The sequence below is a fragment of the Bufo bufo genome, chromosome 3, assembly GCF_905171765.1.
Source record: "Bufo bufo chromosome 3, aBufBuf1.1, whole genome shotgun sequence".
NCBI lineage: Eukaryota > Metazoa > Chordata > Amphibia > Anura > Bufonidae > Bufo > Bufo bufo.
In genome coordinates this window covers 427848472-427875288 of record NC_053391.1, presented here as the reverse complement: position 1 = coordinate 427875288, position 26817 = coordinate 427848472, and the positions used below count along the sequence as shown (strand labels likewise).

The 26817-nt window shown below is 41.1% G+C and overlaps 1 protein-coding gene across 1 annotated transcript in view; it reads right to left on the bottom strand.

Moving 5' to 3' along the window:
• The window catches only part of CFAP47 (cilia and flagella associated protein 47), a 572366-nt gene that overhangs the window by 125139 nt on the left and 420410 nt on the right, over positions 1–26817 (bottom strand). The window contains exon 56 of the mRNA XM_040424993.1: positions 14174–14278. Within this exon, the coding sequence (XP_040280927.1) occupies positions 14174–14278 (105 nt within the window). The remainder of the gene's footprint in view (positions 1–14173; positions 14279–26817) is intronic.

Sequence of the window (26817 nt, the reverse complement as noted above, 5' to 3'; positions counted from 1 at the left end):
TGCACTCAAACAAAGCCAACTAAGCTTCTAGATTCTGGTAACAGCTGCACATAGCATTTGATATACCTGGAAAATAGCCACAGAAGCTAAAGGTATTTAATGACATAACAATAAAAAGCCCTATACAAGAAATACCAGTCTAAGCAAATTGATAACAAAACCGTATTCAGGAATAAGACAGTCGCATATAAAATGACTAAAAAAAGTTAGTGAGAAACAGGCAAGAGATTCCTGTTGCTCGTAATAATTCAAAAAGCTTAATCATACTAACCAAAATTCAAGAGTAAGGAAAAGCTGTTACATGTGTTCAATTTTCATCTTGCATCTTTGTCCTCAATGGTATTCTACTTTGCCTTAAGGATGAGGTCCATGTATCATCAGCCTAGTTTCTTCAACCCAATTATCAATCATGGTGAAAACTATTTTACTTTGACCTTCCATTATGTGCCATTTGTTAGATTAATCATGATTCTTATAAAATATTACCACTGAGGAGCATACTGACCACCATAGTTCTCTCTTTCACTTATTTATGACTAGACATCAAATATGTCATGGTTAGCCATACTGATGTACTTTGACTGAAGTAACAATAATGTTAAGCAAGCTTTAACCATATAACCCCTTGATATATTAAACAGTTAAAGTAATGCTGAACAGGCAATGTTACTCAGCAACTATAAAAGATCATTTAGGGTTAAATTGATGGTTTTTACTCAACCTATGTAATTGCCTGCCCAATATTCCCTATAGTATTAACAAAGTATCATATCATCCTATCAACAACTACAACTCCAATTGCAAAAAAGTTGGGACGCTGTGTTAAAGGTAAATAAAAACAGAATGCAATAATTTGCAAATCTCATAGGCCTACATTTTATTCACAATAGAACATATATCAGATGTTACAAGTGATATACACTCACCTAAAGAATTATTAGGAACACCTGTTCTATTTCTCATTAATGCAATTATCTAGTCAACCAATCACATGGCAGTTGCTTCAATGCATTTAGGGGTGTGGCCCTGGTCAAGACAATCTCCTGAACTCCAAACTGAATGTCAGAATGGGAAAGAAAGGTGATTTAAGCAATTTTGAGCGTGGCATGGTTGTTGGTGCCAGACGGGCCGGTCTGAATATTTCACAATCTTCTCAGTTACTGGGATTTTCACGCACAACCATTTCTAGGGTTTACAAAGAATGGTGTGAAAAGGGAAAAACATCCAGTATGCGGCAGTCCTGTGGGCAAAAATGCCTTGTGGATGCTAGAGGTCAGAGGAGAATGGGCCGACTGATTCAAGCTGATAGAAGAGCAACGTTGACTGAAATACCACTCGTTACAACCGAGGTACGCAGCAAAGCATTTGTGAAGCCACAACACGCACAACCTTGAGGCGGATGGGCTACAACAGCAGAAGACCCCACCGGGTACCACTCATCTGCACTACAAATAGGAAAAAGAGGCTACAATTTGCACAAGCTCACCAAAATTGGACTGTTGAAGACTGGAAAAATGTTGCCTGGTCTGATGAGTCTCGATTTCTGTTGAGACATTCAAATGGTAGAGTCCGAATTTGGCGTAAACAGAATGAGAACATGTATCCATCCTCTGATGGCTACATCCAGCAGGATAATGCACCATGTCACAAAGCTCGAATCATTTCAAATTGGTTTCTTGAACATGACAATGAGTTCACTGTACTAAAATGGCCCCCACAGTCACCAGATCTCAACCCAATAGAGCATCTTTGGGATGTGGTGGAACGGGAGCTTCGTGCCCTGGATGTGCATCCCTCAAATCTCCATCAACTGCAAGATGCTATGCTATCAATATGGGCCAACATTTCTAAAGAATGCTATCAGCACCTTGTTGAATCAATGCCACGTAGAATTAAGGCAGTTCTGAAGGCAAAAGGGGGTCCAACACCGTATTAGTATGGTGTTCCTAATAATTCTTTAGGTGAGTGTATTTTACCATTTCATGAAAAAGATAAACTAACTTAAAACCTGATTGTAGCAACATATCTTAAAAACGTTGGGACACAGGCAAGAAGAGGCTAAAAAAGTAAGTGGTACTAATTAAAAAAAATAAGTCACATGACTAGGTATAAAAAGGGCATGTCAGAAAGGCAGTCTCTCAGAAGCAAAGATGGTCAAAGGTTAAAAAAAAACTGCATCTAAAAATTCTTAAACCATTTCAGAAAAATGTTCTTCAACATAAAATTGTGAAGACTTTGAATATCCCACCACATAATATCATCAAAAGAGTCAGAGAATCTGGAGAAATCCATGTGTGAAAGGGACATCCATGTTTGCAGATGTTCATTTTAAAATGAAAATACACTTATTATGAACTTATTATGAACTTCAAGAAACCCAGACTATGAACCATGGTAGTGTGACCATTGTGCACATGCGATTAGCTCAATAGACTCAATCTGGTGACAGATTACCTTTAACCCCTTCCTGACCAGTGCTGTACATGTATGACGCTGGCTGGGAGATTAAAAATGGTGCCTGCTCACGAGTTAAGCAGGCGCCATAGCCACTGGGTGCCTGCTGTTTTAAACTGGGACTAATGTCTGCGACCGGCGTTAACACCGATTGCACACTTTTAATCCTTCAGATACTGAGGTCAAATGTGACTATGGCATCTGAACAAGCGTGTGCCCCCTGGTGTGCTCCTGCTCCCCCTGCAAGGATCAGGTGAGCCGGATGCAGTGTGCAGCATTCTCTGTCCTCCTATGTTCCATAAGAATATAGGAGGTCATTTACTAAGACCAACATTTTAGACCTCGGTGCCGAATCGCGAAGAGGTTAAAGAATGCCATAAAAATAACCCAGATGTTCTTAGATGTATGCATGCAATTGCAATTAAGATTTAGGGGGAATTGTTTTTCTGTAATTTTATAATTCTGTATTGACAATCATTGCATGGGCTCAGGAACACTTCCAGAAATCATTGTTTCTGAACATAATTCACTGTGCAATCCACAAATGCAAGTTAAAGCTGTATCATGTAAAGAAGAAGCTGTATGTCAACACAGTCCAGAAACACTGCCATCTTCTCTGGACAAAAGCTCATTTAAAATGGATTGAGACAAAATGAAAAACTGTTCTGTGGTTAGATGAATCAAAATCTGAAATTCTTTTTGGAAACCACTCCTCTTGTGGGCTGCAGACTGAAGAGGAGATGGACCACCCAGCTTGTTATCAGCTCACAATTCAAAAGCCTGCATCACTGATGATACAGGGTTGCATTAGTGCCTTGGGCTTGGGCACCTTACATCTGGAAATGCAGTATCAATGCTGAACAGTATATAGAGGTTTTAGAACAACACATGCTCCCATCCAGACAATGTCTCTTTCAAGGAAGGCCTTGCATATGTTAGCAAGACCATGGTAAACCACATACTGCATTCATCACAACAGCATGGCTTCACAGAAGAAGAGTCCGGGTATATATATATATATATATATATATATATATATATATATATATATATACAGGGTGGGCCATTTATATGGATACACCTTAATAAAATGGGAATGGTTGGTGATATTAACTTCCTGTTTGTGGCACATTAGTATATGTGAGGGGAGAAACTTTTCAAGATGGGTGGTGACCATGGCGGCCATTTTGAAGTTGGCCATTTTGAATCCAACTTTTGTTTTTTCAATAGGAAGAGGGTCATGTGATACATCAAACTTATTGGGAATTTCACAAGAAAAACAATGGTTTGCTTGGTTTTAATGTAACTTTATTCTTTCATGAGTTATTTACAAGTTTATGACCACTTATAAAATGTGTTCAATGTGCTGCCCATTGTGTTCGATTGTCAATGCAACCCTCTTCTCCCACTCTTCACACACTGATAGCAACACCGCAGGAGAAATGCTAGCACAGGCTTCCAGTATCCATAGTTTCAGGTGCTGCACATCTCGTATCTTCACAGCATAGACAATTGCCTTCAGATGACCCCAAAGATAAAAGTCTAAGGGGGTCAGATCGGGAGACCTTGGGGGCCAATCAACTGGCCCACGACGACCAATCCACTTTCCAGGAAACTGTTCATTTAGGAATGCTCAGACCTGACACCTATAATGTGGTGGTGCACCATCTTGCTGGAAAAACTCAGGGAACGTGCCAGCTTCAGTGCATAAAGAGGGAAACACATCATCATGTAGCAATTTCGCATATCCAGTGACCCCCTTAGACTTTTATCTTTGGGGTCATATGAAGGCAATTGTCTATGCTGTGAAGATACGAGATGTGCAGCACCTGAAACTACAGACACTGGAAGCCTGTGCTAGCATTTCTCCTGCGGTGTTGCTATCAGTGTGTGAAGAGTGGGAGAAGAGGGTTGCATTGACAATCCAACACAATGGGCAGCACATTGAACACATTTTATAAGTGGTCAGAAACTTGTAAATAAATCATGAAAGAATAAAGTTATGTTAAAACCAAGCACACCATTGTTTTTCTTGTGAAATTCCCAATAAGTTTGATGTATCACATGACCCTCTTCCTTTTGAAAAAACTAAAGTTGGATTCAAAAGGGCCGACTTCAAAATGGCCGCCATGGTCACCACCCATCTTGAAAAGTTTCCCCCCTCACAAATACTAATGTGCCACAAGCAGGAAGTTAATATCACCAACCATTCCCATTTTATTAAGGTGTATCCATATAAATGGCCCACCCTGTATATATATTTATATATATATATATATATATATATATATATATACTGTATATATATATATATACACTGCTCAAAAAAATAAAGGGAACACAAAAATAACACATCCTAGATCTGAGTTAATGAAATATTCTTCTGAAATACTTTGTTCTTTACATAGTTGAATGTGCTGACAACAAAATCACACAAAAATAAAAAAATGGAAATCTAATTTTTCAACCCATGGAGGTCTGGATTTGGAGTCACACTCAAAATGAAAGTGGAAAAACACACTACAGGCTGATCGAACTTTGATGTAATGTCCTTAAAACAAGTCAAAATGAGGCTCAGTAGTGTGTGTGGCCTCCACGTGCCTGTATGAGCTCCCTACAACGCCTGTGCATGCTCCTGTTGAGGTGGCGGACGGTCTCCTGAGGGATCTCCTCCCAGACCTGGACTAAAGCATCTGCCAACTCCTGGACAGTCTGTGGTGCAACGTGACGTTGGTGGATAGAGCGAGACATGATGTCCCAGATGTGCTCAATTGGATTCAGGTCTGGGGAACGGGCGGGCCAGTCCATAGAATCAATGCCTTCGTCTTGCAGGAACTGCTGACACACTCCAGCCACATGAGGTCTAGCATTGTCTTGCATTAGGAGGAACCCAGGGCCAACCGCACCAGCATATGGTTTCACAAGGGGTCTGAGGATCTCATCTCGGTACCTAATGGCAGTCAGGCTACCTCTGGCGAGCACATGGAGGGCTGTGCGGCCCTCCAAAGAAATGCCACCCCACACCATTACTGACCCAATGCCAAACCGGTCATGCTGGAGGATGTTGCAGGCAGCAGAACGTTGTCCACGGCATCTCCAGACTCTGTCACGTCTGTCACATGTGCTCAGTGTGAACCTGCTTTCATCTGTGAAGAGCACAGGGCGCCAGTGGCGAATTTGCCAATCTTGGTGTTCTCTGGCAAATGCCAAACATCCTGCATGGTGTTGGGCTGTAAGCACAACCCCCACCTGTGGACGTCGGGCCCTCATATCACCCTCATGGAGTCTCTTTCTGACCGTTTGAGCAGACATATGCACATTTGTGGACTGCTGGAGGTCATTTTGCAGGGCTCTGGCAGTGCTCCTCCTGTTCCTCCTTGCACAAAGGCGGAGGTAGCGGTCCTGCTGCTGGGTTGTTGCTCCTACGGCCTCCTCCACGTCTCCTAATGTACTGGCCTGTCTCCTGGTAGCGCCTCCATGCTCTGGACACTACGCTGACAGACACAGCAAACCTTCTTGCCACAGCTCGCATTGATGTGCCATCCTGGATAAGCTGCACTACCTGAGCCACTTGTGTGGGTTGTAGACTCCGTCTCATGCTACCACTAGAGTGAAAGCACCGCCAGCATTCAAAAGTGACCAAAACATCAGCCAGGAAGCATAGGAACTGAGAAGTGGTCTGTGGTCACCACCTGCAGAACCACTCCTTTATTCGGGGTGTCTTGCTAATTGCCTATAATTTCCACCTGTTGTCTATCCCATTTGCACAACAGCATGTGAAATTGATTGTCACTCAGTGTTGCTTCCTAAGTGGACAGTTTAATTTCACAGAAGTGTGATTGACTTGGAGTTACATTGTGTTGTTTAAGTGTTCCCTTTATTTTTTTGAGCAGTGTATTTAAATGTATATACATTTATTTTTTGCTTTTGTTCAGCTCTTCATTGTCCAAGTATGAAAACTAAATGAATAGCTAAGTCTCTGGTGAACTAATCATCTCTCCAAAGAGATCCTTTGCCAGTTTCATTAAGGATCAGGTGCATCGGATCTGCACATGTTTCAACAATCTTTGTAGATGTGCCAGCTGCTTATGGGTACTCCTGGTACGCTTGTTGATCACATCATGTTTACTGTGTCCACAACTCCCTAATGGTGCCATCTTTGTAATTGAAGATTTAGAAGCAGCTGCATGAAAGCTAATCCGCTAAAGCTCTGAAGCTATCAGATGTGCTAATAAATGTTATCTTACACTTAATTTAAAAGAGTTCAACTTCCTGTGTAGAGAGGCCTATATTGTGAAGATGTGAACGAAAACCTGCCACCATGAAATGCAATGCAGTATGCAGGCAGCATGTTACAGAGCAGAAGGAGCTGAGCAGATTGATATATAATTTATGGGAAAATATTCAATAAAACTTGTAATTTATACTTTTAAATCTCTGCTCCTTTTGGGCTCCGAAATCAAGTGGACCATGTACTGTATCAGTGACTGCTATGTATACATACTTATACAGGGAAGGCTGTCACAGGAGCACACAATGGCAACTGTGCTCAAAAGATGCAGAGATTGAATTTAAAAAACTACAGGTTTTACAGATTTTTTTCCCCCACAAAACTATATATCAATCTGTTCAACACTCTCTCTCTCTCACTATATGTAACGTGCTACAACCATTAAAATACCCTTTAATACTTGTTCCTAAGTTCAGTCACAATAGTCAAAATATGAAATTAAAGCAAATACTTTTCCAACCAATATTCCTCTATTTCTCCACAACATCTAATATAATAAAGATAAAACATATAAATAAAACACATATATAATAATATAAACAATAAACTTGGCTTCTTAAATATTCTATCATGTTGTGTTTATAGTACCTATGCCTACCTAAAATGCTTCTGGCAGGGCCAGCCGGCAACCTAATGTGTATAGGAAGCTCCTGACTCTTTCCTGATGATACGGATCGTGTGAGTTCCGAGATGATACGGATTGTGTGAGTTGAATTTCAACACCCAATCCTTTCCTTCTCCAGGGAGATAAGCCACCACGAGAGGTGCCTGGCAGCGGTGTTCTCCCTGCTCCCTATTGAAAACACATGTAAGCTCAGCCTAAGTGAGTGTGTAGGTTTATGGGGGAATTGGGAAAGATAGCTCTTGGCTAAAAGCTATTTAGGGTGTATGGGCACCTCTATATGTCTTCATGGATGAAGTCTATAAACAAGCCTAGTGATGTATTATATTACCATCATGATAAAATCCTGCAATCCTCCAGTGATGAGAATTTTTTTTTATGGGTCTAAACATGCACTAAAACAAAATTGCTAATATTGTACACATATAAGTAATATAAATCATTGTTTGCATGTATGTATTTTCACTAGAGATGAGCAAAGTTTTGAAAAATTAGATTAGGCCAATTCACGGAAATTCGCCAAGAAATTTGATTCATTAAGAATTAATTCCTCACGAATCGCTATAAACCAGGAATACGCAGGCCACTCAGCCTAATCATATTCTTTCTGGTAGCTCAATCTCAGTGTGAAGGCTTGGAAGTTAACCCTTTCCTGACAGTCGACAGTAAATTTACACTGGCAGCTGGGCATTTAAAAAAGGTGCCCGCTGGTGTAATCAGCGGGCACCAGGGCCGCCGAGTGTCTGATGTTTCAAAGAGGAGCCACCCAACACTAATGTCCGTGACCAGCAGTAGTGTCGGTCGCAGACTTTTAACCCTTCAGATTCTATGGTCATACGGGTGCGCTCTGGCTCCCTCTGGCGGGGGAGCTGGAGCATGTATGCAGCAGCCCCTGTCCTTCTTTGTGATGGTACCAGGGATGGTACAAAGCATTTATGTGGGAAAACCTTCCTCAAAGCAATAAAATTGAGGGGTCCACAATAGGGATGACCATAATTGCAGGTGGATCCCTCCATAAGGTCCAGGATCTCTCCCTACTATGAATCTAATGGTATTTTGCTTTTAAAATTATTAGGGTTAAGACAAGATGGCAGAACATGGTGGATAAATCAAACATGACTACTGGATTTTTTTCAGAAACACTGTCCCTAGCACATAAACGATTGCCACGTCTCGCCCTATGCTCAGCTTGTAGGACAATGGCAGAGACTGCGCAGAATGAGGGTTTTATAGGGCTGTCTGCCCATTGGGTGGCTGCACGGCATTATAGGTGATCTTGCACTCCAGGGCTTCGTATTTTCACTTTAATGCATGCAGCCACCATTTTAGGACAACCTGATTAGTTACAACAAAGCGCAAGGAAATTCAGCTTCGTTGCGAAACAAGGTTTTCCTAAACTTTGGACCGAATTCCGCTTTGAATGCTTTGCTTTGCTCAACACTAATATTCACCAATATATTAGACATGCAATACAATCTGCATTGCAATCAACTATGCCTTTGTGACACATAACACAGTATCTACAATATACAGTAAATTACAAGAATTGAATTGACGCTGATATTGCATATAATAAAATGTATGTTTAACATCCATAACGTCCAAATGTGCTGTCAAAATAGATTTTTGTTAGGAATGTTAAATGTGGGTGAAAAATGGTGAGAGAATCCCAGATCTTTATTGTAAAGGACTTTTCATGCAATTTTAACCAGAAACAAATGAAGCAGATAATAACTCAGAGCAGTTTCTCTCAATTCAGCAAACAGGCACAATCAGAAACAGTTAAAGCTTACCCTAGAAGCACTATCATTAGTTGATTTTAGATTAGTCAGCTACCCAGCTATGAGATGGCTTAAATTGCTAGAACTGTCAGTTCAGATACATTTAATCAGTGAAATCAAGGGAGGAAAATCAATGCCATTTCCCTCTAAGGTTAAAAGTTGCTTCAGAAGCTACAGAGAGTAAAGAAAATAAAGAGAAAAATCATCTTTGTGCCACTGTTGAGGACATTCTTACATCAGCTCTTAAGCACGGACATAACATTTGTTCCGCTGTCAATGTGCATGTAATAGGCGAGACACAGTAGGTCAGTTTCAATGTCGTGGACTTTACTGTGCACAAGAGATATGGATAAAACACATAAAGATGTAAAAGTTAATGGCAGGACCCAGATGGAAAAGGTTAACGTTAGATGATGAAAAGGTTATAAAAGCAAGGATAACTGAGACAACCTTGGATACTCATCCGGAAGATTGAGCAGTTTAACTTTAAACCCATTTATCATTGTTAAAAAAATTGTCCACGTGTTATCAGTTTTTTTTAGCTACACGCTTTATACAGCTTTTCTATGTAACTTTTATCTTAACGGAACACTAATGGTACAACCATGCGGTCAGGTTTCTGGATGCAGTTTTGGAAGCCAAAATAGGGAGTGGATCATAAAAGGAGAGAAAGTATAAAGGGCTGATACGACTTCATCTCTTATTTTTAATTCACTCCTGGTTTTGGCTTCCAAACCTGCATCAAGAAACCTGACCATGTGGTCGCATCATTACACTTCCTTCATCACCTCTTTTCCTTTCAGCCTATTTTGTCTCATATTACAATTAAAACTGAGAAATATATACTGTAAAGCAATCTTTTCTAAGTGTACCAGGGGCTCAGCCATTGTCCCCCTCCTCCAACTGGCTGCACAAGAGCCAAGTAAAAGGGAAAAAAGTTCATTAAACTCTGCCCTATTCCTAAATCATGCCTCCTCAGGTAGTCCCCAGCCAAAGATGGAAGAGATCAGCAGAAGATTAATCCTTGTGTTCTTTAGAGGACTTCTACGAGGGGCATGCAGACAATTCTACAGTATGATACAGAATGACAAACAGTTGGGGCAAGATTGTCTTCTGTTTAATATTTATGTCTAGATTTAGTGTTACATCAAAGAAGTGCTAGGTAATATCATAGGGGTCATAAAGATCCTCCTTTCGACTGGTGTACTCTACAGTAGGTTATGTGAGACACAGAGTACACAGAGTACAGTACTCTCCAGCATGTAATGCAGGAGAGTAGACTGTGCAGCAATGCATCAAGAACTGTGTACTGTCTGTGTTAAAAGGGCATAAAGCCACCCGGACAAGAGAGAAAAGTTGACACAGGTAGACTATGTTGGCTATTTTGGCCAACCATTGCTTGAAAATGAACAACAGTTTGCAATGGCAGAAGGCAGTCTTTGAAAAATTTGATCCATATGTTTGGAAAAATACGGGGGTTATGGTGTTGTAGGATGAAGTAAAAGTATATGGCATGACTAGCCAAATTTAACCAAGCATTTTCTGCTTTTCAAAAGTTACAGGGAGTATTTTTTATTTATTTTCTCCTTGATCAGTCAGTTTAGTCATTTTGCTGGCTGGATGATTTTATTTCATTGCGGCCAATCAAAATCTCCTGTATAGGCCACTTAAAGGGTTGTCCCCTTTGTAGATATTGATGACCAAGTGAAACCATCTTTGGATGTCTCAGCAGTGAAATACCACTGTGATATAACGGTAGAAAAACACCAAGAACAGATGTTATGAACACCATATGGGCTCCTTAATTTCTAGCTGCTAACTGGATGACAGCGTGATCCTACCCATAAATCCACTCATTCATTTCTCTTCAGTAATTCCTTAACACTGTACCAGTTTACCAGTAATTCTGAGAGATACCATTTATGGGAAGAAGTGTAGCCCCTTACATTTAAGAGACATTGGGAACCACAATTTTTTTTAAAATAGTAGGTCAAACTCATCTGCAAGACAAAAGCAGGTTATAAGGTATGTAAGCCCATGTGATGAAAGCTTGTTACCACTTTGGACCTACAATTATGAGTTAAACAATCTATATGGCACAGAGAGGATGTAATCTAAGGAATACAAGCTCTGAGAACGCCGGCAGGCTAGATGTTTGTTGTTTGTACAAGCGATGGGGGTCTAGACAAATGTGCCCTGAAGATCACGTCATCTGACATGTTGAAGTGAAAGTTACTCTTTACATGTATAGAAAGTTGCTCAAACAGCAGTACTCAAGTATACTGTAAGAAAACTGTGTATCATTTTTCATGAAACATTTTTTTGTAGTCAACTCATAGATATAAAGAAGTATTTGGCTAATGGAGCATAAATAAGCAGCCCAAGTTCTACTGTCTAGAGCAGAGTAGTAATGAAAGTTTGGAAACTATGATCTGCGGGACATTTTGCTATTCTGAAAGTGTAGATTGTTTAAGTAGCGAGTGCATGCACACTTTTACTTTATAAATGTAAGTAAAGTGTTTGAGAATATGTATGCATATGCAGTATGTAATACATTCAGTATGGGTACATGCATGTAGTGAGTATGTATGTCTGAATAATAAATGTGTGTATATATGCTTTAACATATAGTGGTGAGTGTATATACTTACTAAATACCAGAGATATGAAAGCTGCAGGACAGGTTTTTATTCCCACTTCATCCCCAAACACCTCAGTCTCTATGATACCGTAGCTGGGTGTTGTATTCAGCTGTACCTCCAGCAGGACTGCTGGTACTAACTGAGTGCTGTGTTCAGCTAGTGTACCTCTAGCTGTCCTATGGAGAAGGAATGGAGTGGCAGGCCACATGCTTGATATACCACTCCATAAGGAATGGAAATTGGACCCCTGTTCTCAGGATTGGTGGGGACTCAACCACTGAATAGGGGATAACTTGTACAAACCGGATTCCAAAAAAGTTGGGACACTATACATATCGTGAATAAAAATTGAATGCAATGATGTGGAGGTGCCAACTTCTAATATTTTATTCAGAATAGAACATAAATCACAGGACAAAAGTTTAAACTGAGAAAATTTACCATTTTAATGAAAAATATGTTGAATCAGAATTTCATGGTGTCAACAAATCCCCAAAAAGTTGGGACAAGGCCATTTTCACCACTGTGTGGCATCTCCTCTTCTTCTTACAACACTCAACAGACGTCTGGGGACCGAGGAGACCAGTTTCTCAAGTTTAGAAATAGGAATGCTCTCCCATTCTTGTCTAATACAGGCCTCTAACTGTTCAAACGTCTTGGGCCTTCTTTGTTGCAACTTCCTCTTTATGATGCGCCAAATGTTCTCTATAGGTGAAAGATCTGGACTGCAGACTGGCCATTTCAGTACCCGGATCCTTCTCCTACGCAGCCATGATGTTGTGATTGATGCAGAATGTGGTCTGGCATTATCTTGTTGAAAAATGCAGGGTCTTCCCTGAAAGAGATGACGTCTGGATGGGAGCATATGTTGTTCTAGAACCTAAATATATTTTTCTGCATTGATGGTGCCTTTCCAGACATGCAAGCTGCCCATGCCACACGCACTCATGCAACCCCATACCATCAGAGATGCAGGCTTCTGAACTGAGCGTTGATAACAACTTGGGTTGTCCTTGTCCTCTTTGGTCCGGATGACATGGCGTCCCAGATTTCCAAAAAGAACTTCGAATCGTGACTCGTCTGACCACAGAACAGTCTTCCATTTTGCCACACTCCATTTTAAATGATCCCTGGCCCAGTGAAAACTGTGCCTGAGCTTGTGGATCTTGCTTAGAAATGGCTTCTTCTTTGCACTGTAGAGTTTCAGCTGGCAACGGCGGATGGCACGGTGGATTGTGTTCACTGACAATGGTTTCTGGAAGTATTCCTGAGCCCATTCTGTGATTTCCTTTACAGTAGCATTCCTGTTTGTGGTGCAGTGTCGTTTAAGGGCCCGGAGATCACGGGCATCCAGTATGGTTTTACGGCCTTGAGCCTTACGCACAGAGATTGTTCTAGATTCTCTGAATCTTCGGATGATGTTATGCACAGTTGATGATGATAGATTCAAAGTCTTTGCAATTTTTCGCTGGGTAACACCTTTCTGATATTGCTCCACTATCTTTCTGCGCAACATTGTGGGAATTGGTGATCCTCTACCCATCTTGGCTTCTGAGAGACACTGCCACTCTAAGAAGCTCTTTTTATACCCAATCATGTTGCCAATTGACCTAATTAGTGTTAATTGGTCTTCCAGCTCTTCGTTATGCTCAAATTTACTTTTTCCAGCCTCTTATTGCTACTTGTCCCAACTTTTTGGGGATTTGTTGACACCGGGAAAATTGGAATCAACGTATTTTTCCTTTAAAATGATACATTTACTCGGATTAAACGTTTGATCTGTCATCTACGTTCTATTACAAATAAAATATTGGCATTTGCCATCTCCACATCATTGCATTCAGTTTTTATTCACAATTTGTTTAGTGTCCCAACTTTTTTGGAATCCGGTTTGTAGTAACCGGACTACTTATTCTAAGTATGTAAATTCTGGAACTTTAATTTATTAATCAAATAATTAAATAGTATAAAGTTTTTAATAATACTGCGTCAGATAACCCAGTGTCTGGTGTTCCATTGCCAAGCATAAAATAGTTATGATGCTAACAATTTTTTCTATAAGTATTGTCATTTTATTTACTCACATCTGTCAAAATGGCATACTTAAGACCTGAATATTAAAAGAAAACAGGCTGACAAGTCCTCGTCTGGGTAATTAATGACCCTACCATCAAATGTAAAGGAAAGACTTGGTGCAAAATGATTTATGGCCTGATTGCTTATGTCTGTCGAGTATTAATGATATTATCATAAAACGATTCTTCTTTATCTCCCCATTTTCACTTGATATCAACAATGATCATCCTAATCCACTGTGTACTGCGGAATGATATGTGTGCATGAGCATGACATACCGTAAAGGTGTCTGTTTTCAAGAACCTACCTGTGGATTTTTAAAAGCTATAGATGTTGTTTGACTTCCTTTCCCAAGGGAGGACGGACAGAACTGAACAGGGACTTCAGTGGTGGAATTAGGTGGAATTGAAAGCTGTGGGACAAAAGAGAAGAATATTAGTCATGCAAAACAGAAATCTTTACTGTATATTCTAAAATTTAATGTCAGGAGAGTTTTGCTTATTCAAGAAAAGAAAATTATTTTGAAAAATGAGAAAAAAAACTACAGAAATTTGTGTCAAGAAAAAAAAAAGTTTTAGCAATTCAAATTTCAACAATTTCATTTGTTTCAACATATCCCATTTCATTTTGACCAATATTTCACACTTATTATCTATAAAAATAGTTGAGTAGCATTACAAATACTTATTGATTTTGTACAATTGTATTTCATGTCTTTTTCTCTTTTGACACATAGTACATATCTACTTTCAGCATTCCATTGATTACTTTGGAAACAGTGGTATATCTCTAATATATTGTCAGACTTGACACCCCTTCTTGACAGCCCATGATTGGAGGCAAAGGCAATTGTTTGCCCCCACCACAACTAAGACCACTGATGCAATTTCCTACACCCACACCTGTGGAGGGGCAAGCCCTGTGCATATGTTAAAAATAAGGGAAGCCAGCCTTAACTGGACCCCTAAGCAGCCACTGTGCTACTTATGACTATGCATCCTATCTAACAGCCTAGCATTAACTGTGTAACTACCATCTGAATTCCTACAATACATTGTACAAAGATAGCCAAAACTATTTTCAAAGTTACTCAACATTTTATGTTGTTCTCAACTGTGAAATGTAGAAAAACTTTGTAGTTCAAATATGATTTTTAATAAAACCAAAAAACGTTCCCTCTGCTTTAGATTTTATAAATCGGAAATCTGTCACCATGTGCCCATACATTTAGCATATTTATTTTATTACATAGTGTTGACATATTCATCATCAACCACTGTCCCCAATGGGGCTCACAACCTAAGGTCCCTATCAGTATGTCTCTGGAGTGTGGGAGTAAACCAGAGTACCCGGAGGAAACTCACACAAACACGGGGAGAACATACAAACTTAATGCAGATGTCGTCTTTGGTTAGAGTTAAACCTAGAACCCCTGCACTACAAGGCAACAGTATGAACCAATGAGGCACCATGCAGCCCAGTATATGCAGCTGTCTCAAGAAATTAATGTGGTTAGACTCAATTTAAAGACTATTTTTATTGTATTGGACGCACTTTTACAAATAAAACAGATTTGTCGTTGGCTGTCATAATAATACTTCTACCATTTGTCTTCTTCGCCTTTCTGATGGTTCAGTCTGTAGTCACTCTCTCTCCTCTCCTAAAGTTAAAGGGGTTTTGCAATTTGTTTAAACTGATGATCTATCCTCTGGATAGATCAGCAGCTTCTGATTGGCGGGGGTCCGACACCCGGGACCCCCGCCGATCAGCTATTTGAGAAGGCAGCGGCGCTCCAGCAGCGCCGTGCCCTTTTCACTATTTACCGCAGGCCAAGTGACGTTACGACTAGTATCACTGGCCTGGGCGGAGCTAAGCTCTGTTCACTGTAAAAGACAAAGGGTAGAAAATGTGTAAAGAAATCCAACTGCATGTCTGTTTTATTTATAAAGGACATGCAATGCATTAAAACATGATTTCAAAGGTGTCCATAGCGTTTAAGACTACCAAGCAATAGTACATTTATGACTCTTATTTCTCAGTTCTTTAAAGCATCCATGTGGGTGATATGAATGCCTCTTCTTTAATTTAGAAAAACATGCTGTTGTATTGTTAATATGAAAGGTGTCCACAAAAACCCACAGCATAAAAACTTACAATTTTATTATAACTACATTCTGTAGATAAGCACTTAAATATAATTTCTACAATTATGCATCACTGCATGCAATGTTTCTGTTATTTTTTTCTAATACAAGGTAATTGTATAGCCGTAGGTTAATATGGAGAACTAGAAGATAATTTAATTTTAAATAGTCCTAAGCAAAGCACGTTCTCCCTAAATCAATATCTATTAAAGGTCCATGCATTGCACATGTTTTGCAACCTTTTTGTAACTTTGTAAAAAGTCACCTACTATTCTTCAATTCCAACCACGGTTTATTAAAATGTTATTTATTTGTTTTATGCACTCACATACCCCTACCATATTCAGCACAGCTTTACAGACATTAGCATCAATCTGTCCCCAATATGGCTCACAGTCTAAGTTCCCTATGAATATGTTTTTGGAGTGTGGGAGGAAACTATCCCACTTTATCATTTTGCATTAAAGGGTTAAATATTCCTGTCCCTCTCTGTGTCCATAATGTGCTTGAAAGGGGCTGTCTGTAAGGCTTTATTAGCTAAGCCACCCCCCGTCACGATCACAGCTTATTCAGAGAAATGGGGGCTGGCTTAGCTAATAAACTAAGCGAGACTGAGCCAGGAAGCCCTCTTAAAGCATGTCATTGACTCGGAGAGGGAAGAAAGCTCTTTGTATGCGATTAAACTAAGAGCCGCCCCGGATGCTCCACTTTGCATTTGTTTCTTCACAGGCCTAGTTGTAAAATATAGGTCTACTAATGCAGTTTTTTCAATTCAGCTATATTAGTAAGTAACCTAGAAACTTTTTATGTCCCCGAACAACTTCTTTCAACAGTTTTGTGTTGTAGCTAGCTATTAATAGTCGACTAGTTCTTCAGAAGATCAGATTATCAACTGAAAATCTTTAAAAAGTCCTATTTAAAATAATGCTTTGCAGTTGCCTTATATCTGCTGAGAACTAATGGAGTTAGAACAGCTAAATTCTGAATTAGGCTACTACTAAACAGTTTTTTGTGGAATTCAATACTGATGACATATCCTCATGATAGTACATCAATATCTCATAAGTAATGTCTGACTCCTAGCATCACTGCCAATCAGCTGCTTGAAGGGACCACAGCGCTCACTCGCTTTCTCAGCCGGTGACATCATGTCCATTGGTCATATGATCTTTTTTGCAACTCAATAACGAATTCTTGAAAAAAAAACTTTAAGTATGCAATATTTTATAATTGTCAAATCAACTACTGCGGTTACATAGTTACTATAGCTGAAAAAAGGACATGTCCAACAATAACACTTGTTCTCTACTTGCAAAAGGGGTTGTTTTGCGATCCTGAACAACTCATTAATGTTAAAGGGATTACCCGAGGTTAATTAAAAACTTGCCAAAAGTTACTAAATGTCATAAAATAAAAAATGAGCCTGTACTCACCCGTTACTCTCCCACCATTTTCATTGCCTCAAATCTTATACTCCTTGCAGGTGTTTGTATACAAGGTTCCAGCAGTGGTATAGCCGTATACAGCATATGACCTCTGCAGCACGTTACTGGTCTCAGAAGTATACTGCACAAGACTGCTGAGGCTAATAATTGGCTGCAACGGTCATATGCAGTATACATCTATACCACTGCTACACCTTGTGCACAAACACTGTGAAAAGGACTGGAGCTGCAGCACTGGAAATGGCAGGGGATAAACAGGGCCTTTTGGTGTGATTTCAATTAACTTGCATGACCCCATTTAATGGTTTTTGGTATTCTGTGAACGACTGCAAATAAATCAGGCTTTGTGTCTAGAAATAGAATGGTTGAAAATGTTGTTTTATTCTAAGTTAGATTTTGTAGATTAATGAGTTCATCCAACTATACATCTTAATGGATTCATCATGAGATGTTAAACTATGCTTTATAGGGGGTCAAATAATGATGGCATATCCTTAATATACGTAAGTCAATCAGCCATTAATGTTTGATCTGTGGGAGTCCAAACCCCAGGACTGAGCAGGAGCCAGGCATGGGATCCAGCCGGTTCTCTCCAGTTCTGCCGAACCGTTTGTTAAAATTACAGCAGGTTCGCAGGAACGGTGAGAATCAGGAATCCCGACCCGGTCCTGCAGCATAAATAAATCCCCCGCATGCAGCAAATGAATGGCCAGCTCAAGTCCCCTCCCTGCACATCCCCCCCCCCCCCCCCCCCCGAGAAATGTAATTACCAGTGCAGCTCGGCAGTCAGCTGCTGCTGGCTTGTTGCTCCGGCGCAGAGGCTGGCGCAGGGGGAGCGATGACATCATCCCGTCCGTCTGAACCGAGATTTGTACTGCGCGGGACACAGGCCAGAAGAGGCGTGCATCGCTGCCAGCATGAAGGTAAGTATTAGTGTTTTTTTTTTCTTTTATGTGGCGCGCTATGGGGGCATCAACTGGGGAAATTACGGGCACATGATGGGGGACTCTATGGGGGCATTACTGGCACATCCTGCTGGACACTATGGGGGGATCTACTGGCACATCATGAGGGACACTATGGGAGCATTACTGGCACATCATGGGGGAACCTATGGGGGCATTACTTGCAAGTTGCACATCATGGGGGACACTATGGGGGCATCTACAGGCACATCATGGTGGACACTATAGGGGCATTACTGGCACATTATGGGGGACACTATAGGGGCATTACTGGCACATCATTGGGGACACTGGGGGCATTTATACTGGCACATCATGGGGGACACTACGGGGGCATTTATAGAGGCATATCATGGGGGCACTATGTGGGCAATTATACTGGCACAAAATGGGGGACTATGGGGGCATTTACACTGGCACATAATGGGGGCATTTATACTGGCACATCTGGGCTATCTACTCAGGGGAATTTATACTGGCACATTATGGGGGCACCTACTGGGGGGCAGTTATACTGGCACATCATGGGTGACAATATGGGGGTATCTACTGGGGGTATTTATACTGGCACTTCATGGGGGACACTATGGGGGCATCTACTGGAACATCATGGGGGACACTATAGGGGCATTACTGGCACATCATCGGGGGACACTGGGGGCATTTATACTGGCACATCATGGGGGACACTATTGGGGCATTTATAGTGGCACATCATGGGGGCACTATGGGGGCAATTATACTGGCACATAATGGGGGACTATGGGGGCATTTACACTGGCACATCATGGGGGCATCTATTGGGGGCATTTATACTGGCAAATCTGGGCTATCTACTCTGGGGAATTTATACTGGCACATTATGGGGGCACCTACTGGGGGGCAGTTATACTGGCACATCATGGGTGACAATATGGGGGTATCTACTGGGGGTATTTATACTGGCACTTCATGGGGGACACTATGGGGGCATCTATACTGGCACATCATGGGGGACACTATAGGGACATCTGCTGGGGGCATTTAAACTGGCACATCATTGGGGACACTAGGAAGGAATCTTATACTGGAACATTATGGAAGCACTATGGGGTTGGAAGGGGAGAACACTATGGGGGCATATTATACAGTACAGACCAAAAGTTTGGACACACCTTCTGATTCAAAGAGTTTTCTTTATTTTCATGACTATGAAAATTGTAGATTCACACTGAAGGCATCAAAACTATGAATTAACACATGTGGAATTATATACATAACAAACAAGTGTGAAACAACTGAAAATATGTCATATTCTAGGTTCTTCAAAGTAGCCACCTTTTGCTTTGATTACTGTTTTGCACACTCTTGGCATTCTCTTGATGAGCTTCAAGAGGTAGTCCCCTGAAATGGTTTTCACTTCACAGGTGTGCCCTGTCAGGTTTAATAAGTGGGATTTCTTGCCTTATAAATGGGGTTGGGACCATCAGTTGCGTTGAGGAGAAGTCAGGTGGATACACAGCTGATAGTCCTACTGAATAGACTGTTAGAATTTGTATTATGGCAAGAAAAAAGCAGCTAAGTAAAGGAAAACGAGTGGCCATCATTACTTTAAGAAATGAAGGCCAGTCAGTCAGCCGAAAAATTTAGAAAACTTTGAAAGTAAGGGCTATTTGACCATGAAGGAGCGTGATGGGGTGCTACGCCAGATGACTTGGCCTCCACAGTCACCGGACCTGAACCCAATCGAGATGGTTTGGGGTGAGCTGGACCGCAGAGTGAAGGCAAAGGGGCCAACAAGTGCTAAGCATCTCTGGGAACTCCTTCAAGTCTGTTGCCTTCATAGTCATGAAAATAAAGAAAACCCTTTGAATGAGAAGGTGTGTCCAAACTTTTGGTCTGTACTGTATATGCACATTATGGGGGCACTATGGGGAAAAGGAAGGAGCACTATGGTGGCATCTACTTGGGGCACTATATAGGGGCATTTTATACTGCCACATTATGGAGGACACTATGGGTAAGAGGAGAGGAGCACTATGTGAGAATTATATAGGGGTATTTTATACTTGCACACATTATGGGGGCACTATAGAGATATTAGCTCAACAGGGGGCACTAAGAGGGGGATTTTTTTTGTACTGGCACACAGAACGGGAGCATTTTTGAACTAGTGCACATTATTAGGGGGCATTTTTTGTACTGGGGTACATTACAAGGGACATTCTTTGTACTGGTGCTCATTTTAAGAGGCCAGTTTGCCCCCCACAGTAATACTGCTCCAAAGTTTCACCAATAGTAATAATTCTCTGCCAGAGTGCACTTAGTAGTAATAATGTTCCCACTGTGCCCCAGAAGTAATAATGCTCCCATAGTACCCATAATAGTAACCATGTTCCCCATAGTCCCCCAGTAGTAACAGGGGGACATAATGTTTTACACTTTTAGTGTCAGGGGCACTATTTGCTGGGCACAGTTATTTGCAGGGCAGTGTCTGCCAATAATTATTGAAGGGCACTATCTGTGTGGTACTAGTGTTATCAGGGGGTTTATCTGTTTCTGCTGTTTAGTATTGGGGAGCACAGCGGGCATAGTACTGGGGGCACTATCTGTGTGGCACTGGCATTTTCAGGTGTACAGTTTCTGTAGTATAGTATTGGGAACAGTATTAAATGTGGCAGGATGAGTTGTTCAGAAGGTAGGAGGATGGAAAAGAAGTAACCTAAGATTTTTTTTGTCAAACTGCAGAGACGAGAGATGGGTGAAATTATCATGGTGGTCTGGTCTGAAAGGAGAAGATGAGGAAAGAGAACATCTGCATCAGAGGAGAAGTCACTGGATGTAAGAGGTATGTGGCGCTGTATTCTGGATAGCACTGAATATAATGTGCATGCAAATATGTCTTTGTGTGCTAGGTACAAATGTGTATGAAATGTATATGGAGTAGGTAAATCTACTGTAAGTGCACCCTATATGGGTGTATATTGTATATGTGATTATGTGAGTGTAGTGTCTATGTAGTCTGTTTAGATATGCATACCTCCCAACCATCCCAGATCTGGCATAACTACTGTGTGGGGGGCACAATGGAGACATTATGTGGAGTTAGAGTTGTGGGCCAGCGCTTTAAAAAACTTGTTGTGACAAGCTTTGCTACTTGGGCTTTTTGAAAGTTGGGTGGTATGTGTGCGTAGTGTATATGTGGTGTATTTATGTAGGTGTACCATTTATATGGTGTATTTATGTGTATGTGTGTTGCATATATATTGTGTATGTATATATAAACATCTGTCGTGATGCTGCATGCCTGCCGTTGATTAGGGAACCTGTTAAAAATTTGAATCCCACCCCTGGCAGGAGCACCAGGCCAACCTTTACATGCGAAGATGCCACTGCATTTGTGCAAACAATAAAGGGATCATAATGATTTCTGGAGAACCAAGGTCCCTTCATGCTGCTTGCAGTGGCCCCAGTGGGTCAGACCTCTAAGGATAGACCACAAATGATAGACTCTAGGAAACCCACTTTCATAAATTGCCTTTTCAATAGAAAACTTTTGCTTACTCCAAGTAGATATTACACCATAACTGTGTTAAAAGGATCATTTCTAATTTTCGAAAAAAAGACTAGTTAATTGTTCTGGAAATACAATTCCCAGTTTCAAACTACAGCTAAGTCAAAAAGAAAATGAATGGAATGGACTTTTCAAAGGGCCTATCCATTGTATAGCAATTCAACAGCTGATGACATTTAAGCCAGTGTTAATGAAACAGACTCACTGGGGATATTTTTAACTCTCTAGACAGTTGACTTGCAATATAAGTTAAAAAGTCATGATAATTTATTCAAATCCATTTCTATGTAAATGATTTGTGATACAAAAAATGAACCTAAAGCAATATTCAGAGAACTATACAAAAAGATAATAAATATGATGACTATGCCTTACATGAAGCAAAGTTATAAATGGTTGCTAAGAAATACAGTAGACAATCCATTTGCTTATTAAGCAACGGTTAGTAAATTCTGCAAAGCGGATTTAATGTGTAGTAGTGAAAGCATTTCTTGTGTACAATTGTGCAAATATGCCATATACTGGAATTGAAAAGAGAACACTGGTTTGTTCACAATATGCCTTACATCTAAATTAATGTATTGAAATAGGTAAGTTATATATATATATATACCATATTTTTTGCTTTATAAGATGCACCTGATGATAAGACGCACGTAGATTTTTGAGGAGGGAAATAAGAAAAATATATTTTGAACCAAAAGGTGTGCTTTTGGTGGGTTTTGAACTAATTGTAGTCTGTGGATGACACTATTAATGGGGGATCTGTGGATGACACTATTAATAGGGGATCTGTGGATGACACTGCTATGGACGGGATCTGTGGATGACAAAGTTATGGAGGGATCTGTGCATATATATACACTAGAATGAGCGAATCTATCAAAAATTCAATTCGCTGGTTCGTAAACATTTTCGGGAAAAATTTGGTTCGATACGAATATATTTGCAGTGAATTATGTTAACAAAAAAGGGCTATTTCCTGGCTGCTGCGAGCCCTTATAGTGGTTTAGAACACTGTGCCTTGTAGAAACACGCATAGGGAGTCTGCTTTGGTAGTGAAATAATACTGTGAGTCTGTATGACATGCAGATGGCAGGCTCTTAGAATCACTGCACACTTCACTTATTAGGGCAGTCACGGGGCCACAACTGACCAAAAAACTCGAGTATGAACTCAGCCTTACAGGTCGATGTTAGCGCCAAGAAGAAGCACACTCATTTTACACGGTCTCCAGCTGATTCCACATAGATGTCTGCAGAACCTGTTCTATTAAACGTGTATACAAGTAGAGCCCCCTGGAGTGGAGAGGGTGTCAGCAGTAAGTTTGTGTTGACGTCACTGACTAATTTGCCCTTCCTCTGATCCTTTAGAACAATAACCCACAAAAAACGGATCCTGTCTGTGGAGCATACGCCTTCACTCAGCATTTGCTCAGTAATCCGTCAGTATTGCTAATGCCAAAAAAAAAAAAAGAAGTGGATCTAAAACAGATGACATGTGAATGGAATATTTGCATGTCTTCTGTGTTTTGTGGGGAGGCAGGGAACAGCATGAGAAGTCGACAGAGTGGACCTATGACATAGTGGTGAGGTGGAAGCAGCATGAGGAGACCATAGAGTGGCCTAATGACAGAGTCTGGAGGTGGCGGCAGCATCAGGAGGCCACAGAGTGACACGACGGCAAAAGATTGTGGAGGTGGCGGCAGCATCAGGTGGCCACAGAGTAGCACGACAACGAGAGATTTTGGAGGTGGCAGCAGCATGAGGAGGCCACAGAGTGGCACGAAGACAAAGTTTGTAGGTGTCAGCAGCATGAGGAGGCCATAGTAGCACGAGGACGAGAGATTGTGGAGGTGGCAGCAGCATGAGGAGGCCACAGAGAGGCAAAATGACAGAGTCTGAAGGTGGCGGCAGCATCAGGAGGCCACAGAGTGGCACACTGACAGAGTCTGGAGATGGCAGCAGTATGAGGAGACCACTGAGTTGCACAATGACAGAATCTGGAGTTGGCAGCAGTATGAGGAGTCCACCGAGTGGCACAATGACAGAGTCTGGAGTTGGCAGCAGTATGAGGAGCTTACGAGTAGCACAATGACAGAGTATGGAGTTGGCAGCAGCATGAGGAGACCACAAAGTGGCCCAATGACAGTCTGAAGGTGGCGGCAGCATCAGGAGGCCACAGAATAGCAAGACGACGAGAGTATGTGGAGGTGGCAGCAGCATGAGGAGGCCACAGAGTGGCACAATGACAGTCTGAAGGTGGCGGCAGCATTAGGAGGCCACAGAGTGGCACTCTGACAGAGTCTGGCATTGGCAGCAGTATGAGGAGGGCACTGAGTGGCACAATGACAGAGTGTGGAGGTGGCAGCAGCAGCAGAATCGGGATGAGGCCACAGAGTGGCACAATGATCAAGTCTGGAGGTGGCAACAGCAGCAGCATCAGGAGGATACCACAAAGTGGCAAGGTGACATAGTGTGAAGATGGCAGTCACAGCAGCAGCATCAAGATACCAGAGTGGCAAGTTGACATAGTGTGGAGATAGCAGTAGCAGCAGCATCAGGATACCACAGAGTGGTAAGGTGACATAGTGTGGAGATGGCAGTAGCAGCAGCATCAGGAGGATACCACAGAGTAGCAAAGGTGACAGTGTGGAGATGGGAGTAGCAGCAGCAGCAGCAGCAGAATCAGAATGCCACAGGGTGGCAAGCTGACATAGTGTGGAGATGGCAGTAGCAGCAGCAACATCAGGATACCACAGATTGGCAAGGTAACCAAGTGTGGAGATGGAAGTAGCAGCAGCAGCATCAGGATAACTTTACCTTCTGCCCACATATTCTATATATGGCCATGTTAACCTCCTCCGGCAGCTTAACAAAAAACTGCCACACACCGCTGAGTAGGTGATTTCCCCCTAACAGTCTGCACTGACTGACTGCTACCGCCGCTGCTTTCGTGAACCTCTGCACCACTACTTCCCGGAAAGGTATGTTGCTGCGAAGCAGGTGGTCTACAACAGGCACGTTTGGCTCCCGACCTCCCACTGCTGCCACCCTACTGACTCCCAGCCATGCATTCAACACATATAACCGCGGACGTGAACTGAGAATATATTTTTCTTTTTGTAATAAAATAGGCCACTAAACGCTTTCAACACATAAAACCGCCGAAGTGAACTGAGAATATATTTTTCTTTCTGTACTGAAATAGGCCACTAAACGCTTTCGCCACAAATTACTGCAACAGTGAAGTGCATATATTTTTTTCTTTCTGTACTGAAATTGGCTAGTAAACGCTTTCAAGACATATAACTGCAGTAAACTGAGAATATTTTTTCTTTTTGTACTAAAATAGTCCAGTAAACGCTTTTAGCAGAAATAAATGCACTAGTGAAGTGCGTATATATTTTTCTTTCTGTACTGAAATAGGCCACTAAACCCTTTTGCCACAAATCACTGCACCAGTGATTGCATATATTTTTTCTTTCTACAGTATAATGAAATAGGCTACTGAACGCTTTTGAAACAAATAACTTCACCAGTGAAGTGCTGTACTGAAATAGGCCAATAAACGCTTTGCCACAAATAACTTCACCAGTGAAGTGCGTATATATATTTTTCTTTCTATAATGAAATAGGCCATGAAACCCTTTTTTCCACAAATAACTGCACCAGTGAAGTGTATATATTTTTTTCTTTCTATAATCAAATAGGCCACTAAACGTTTTTTCCACAGAGAAGTGCACCAGTGAAGTGTATATATTTTTTTCTTTCTGTACTGAAATAGGCCACTAAACGCTTTTTCCACAAATAACTGCACCAGTGAAGTGCGTATATTTTTTTCTTTCTATAATGAATTAGGAACAATGCAACCCAGAGGGGGAGTGACAATTACTTAAAACATAACTTTTACTGATATACAAAAAGTACAAACTCAAAAAGTTTAAATATCGTGCAAAGTTCATTTATTTCAGTAATGAAACTTAAAAGGTGAAACTAATACATGAGATAGACTCATTACATGCAAAGCAAGATATTTCACGCCTTTATTTGTTATAATTTGGATGATTATGGCTTACAGCTTATGAAACCCCAAAGTCTCAATTTTGAGGTACCCTTTGCTCAGGGGGTATGAATTAATTAGCTGACTAGAGTGTGACACTTTGAGCCTAGAATATTGAAGCTTTTCACAAAATTCTAATTTTGAGCTGCATTAATGCAATTCATTTTAATTTCTATTACTGAAATAAATGGACTTTTGCACAATATTCAAATTTTTCGAGATTCACCTGTATATTAAAAAGAGAACAAAACCACAGTGTGATGCATCAATAATAAAACCTGAGGGTCCAAGACTGATACCCTAACACTGGTAGAGAAGTAGAATGAATATATCCTGCTCAACCTAGGGTTAGGTGCAAGCAGTCTTACCAGAACCAATACACGTAGTGGGACTGGATTCTCCTGGAGGTATCAGGGATGGCAATTCCGGATGGACATGTGGTGTAGGTCCGGTGGAACAAGCCAGGGGTGTAGGTCTGGGTCTGTGCAGGTGAAGGAGCTCTGTACCCTATTGGGCCCTATTAATCCCTACTTGAGGGGAAAGGGTCTATTACAGTCCTATCTGTCTATACAGAGAACCGACTCGAAAGGGATGATCCCGTCCGGATACCTGTCCATGCTCGGGCCTAGTCCCTGGTTCTAGATGCCAATGAACACCTTAATGAGCTCCTAATAACATCTCGACGTGGCACATTTCTGTCCATGTAGACTCTTCAGGGGATATAATGTACAAAGGAACCACCGCAGCCAAAGGTTATTAGACTGCAGTGAGAAGATTCTATA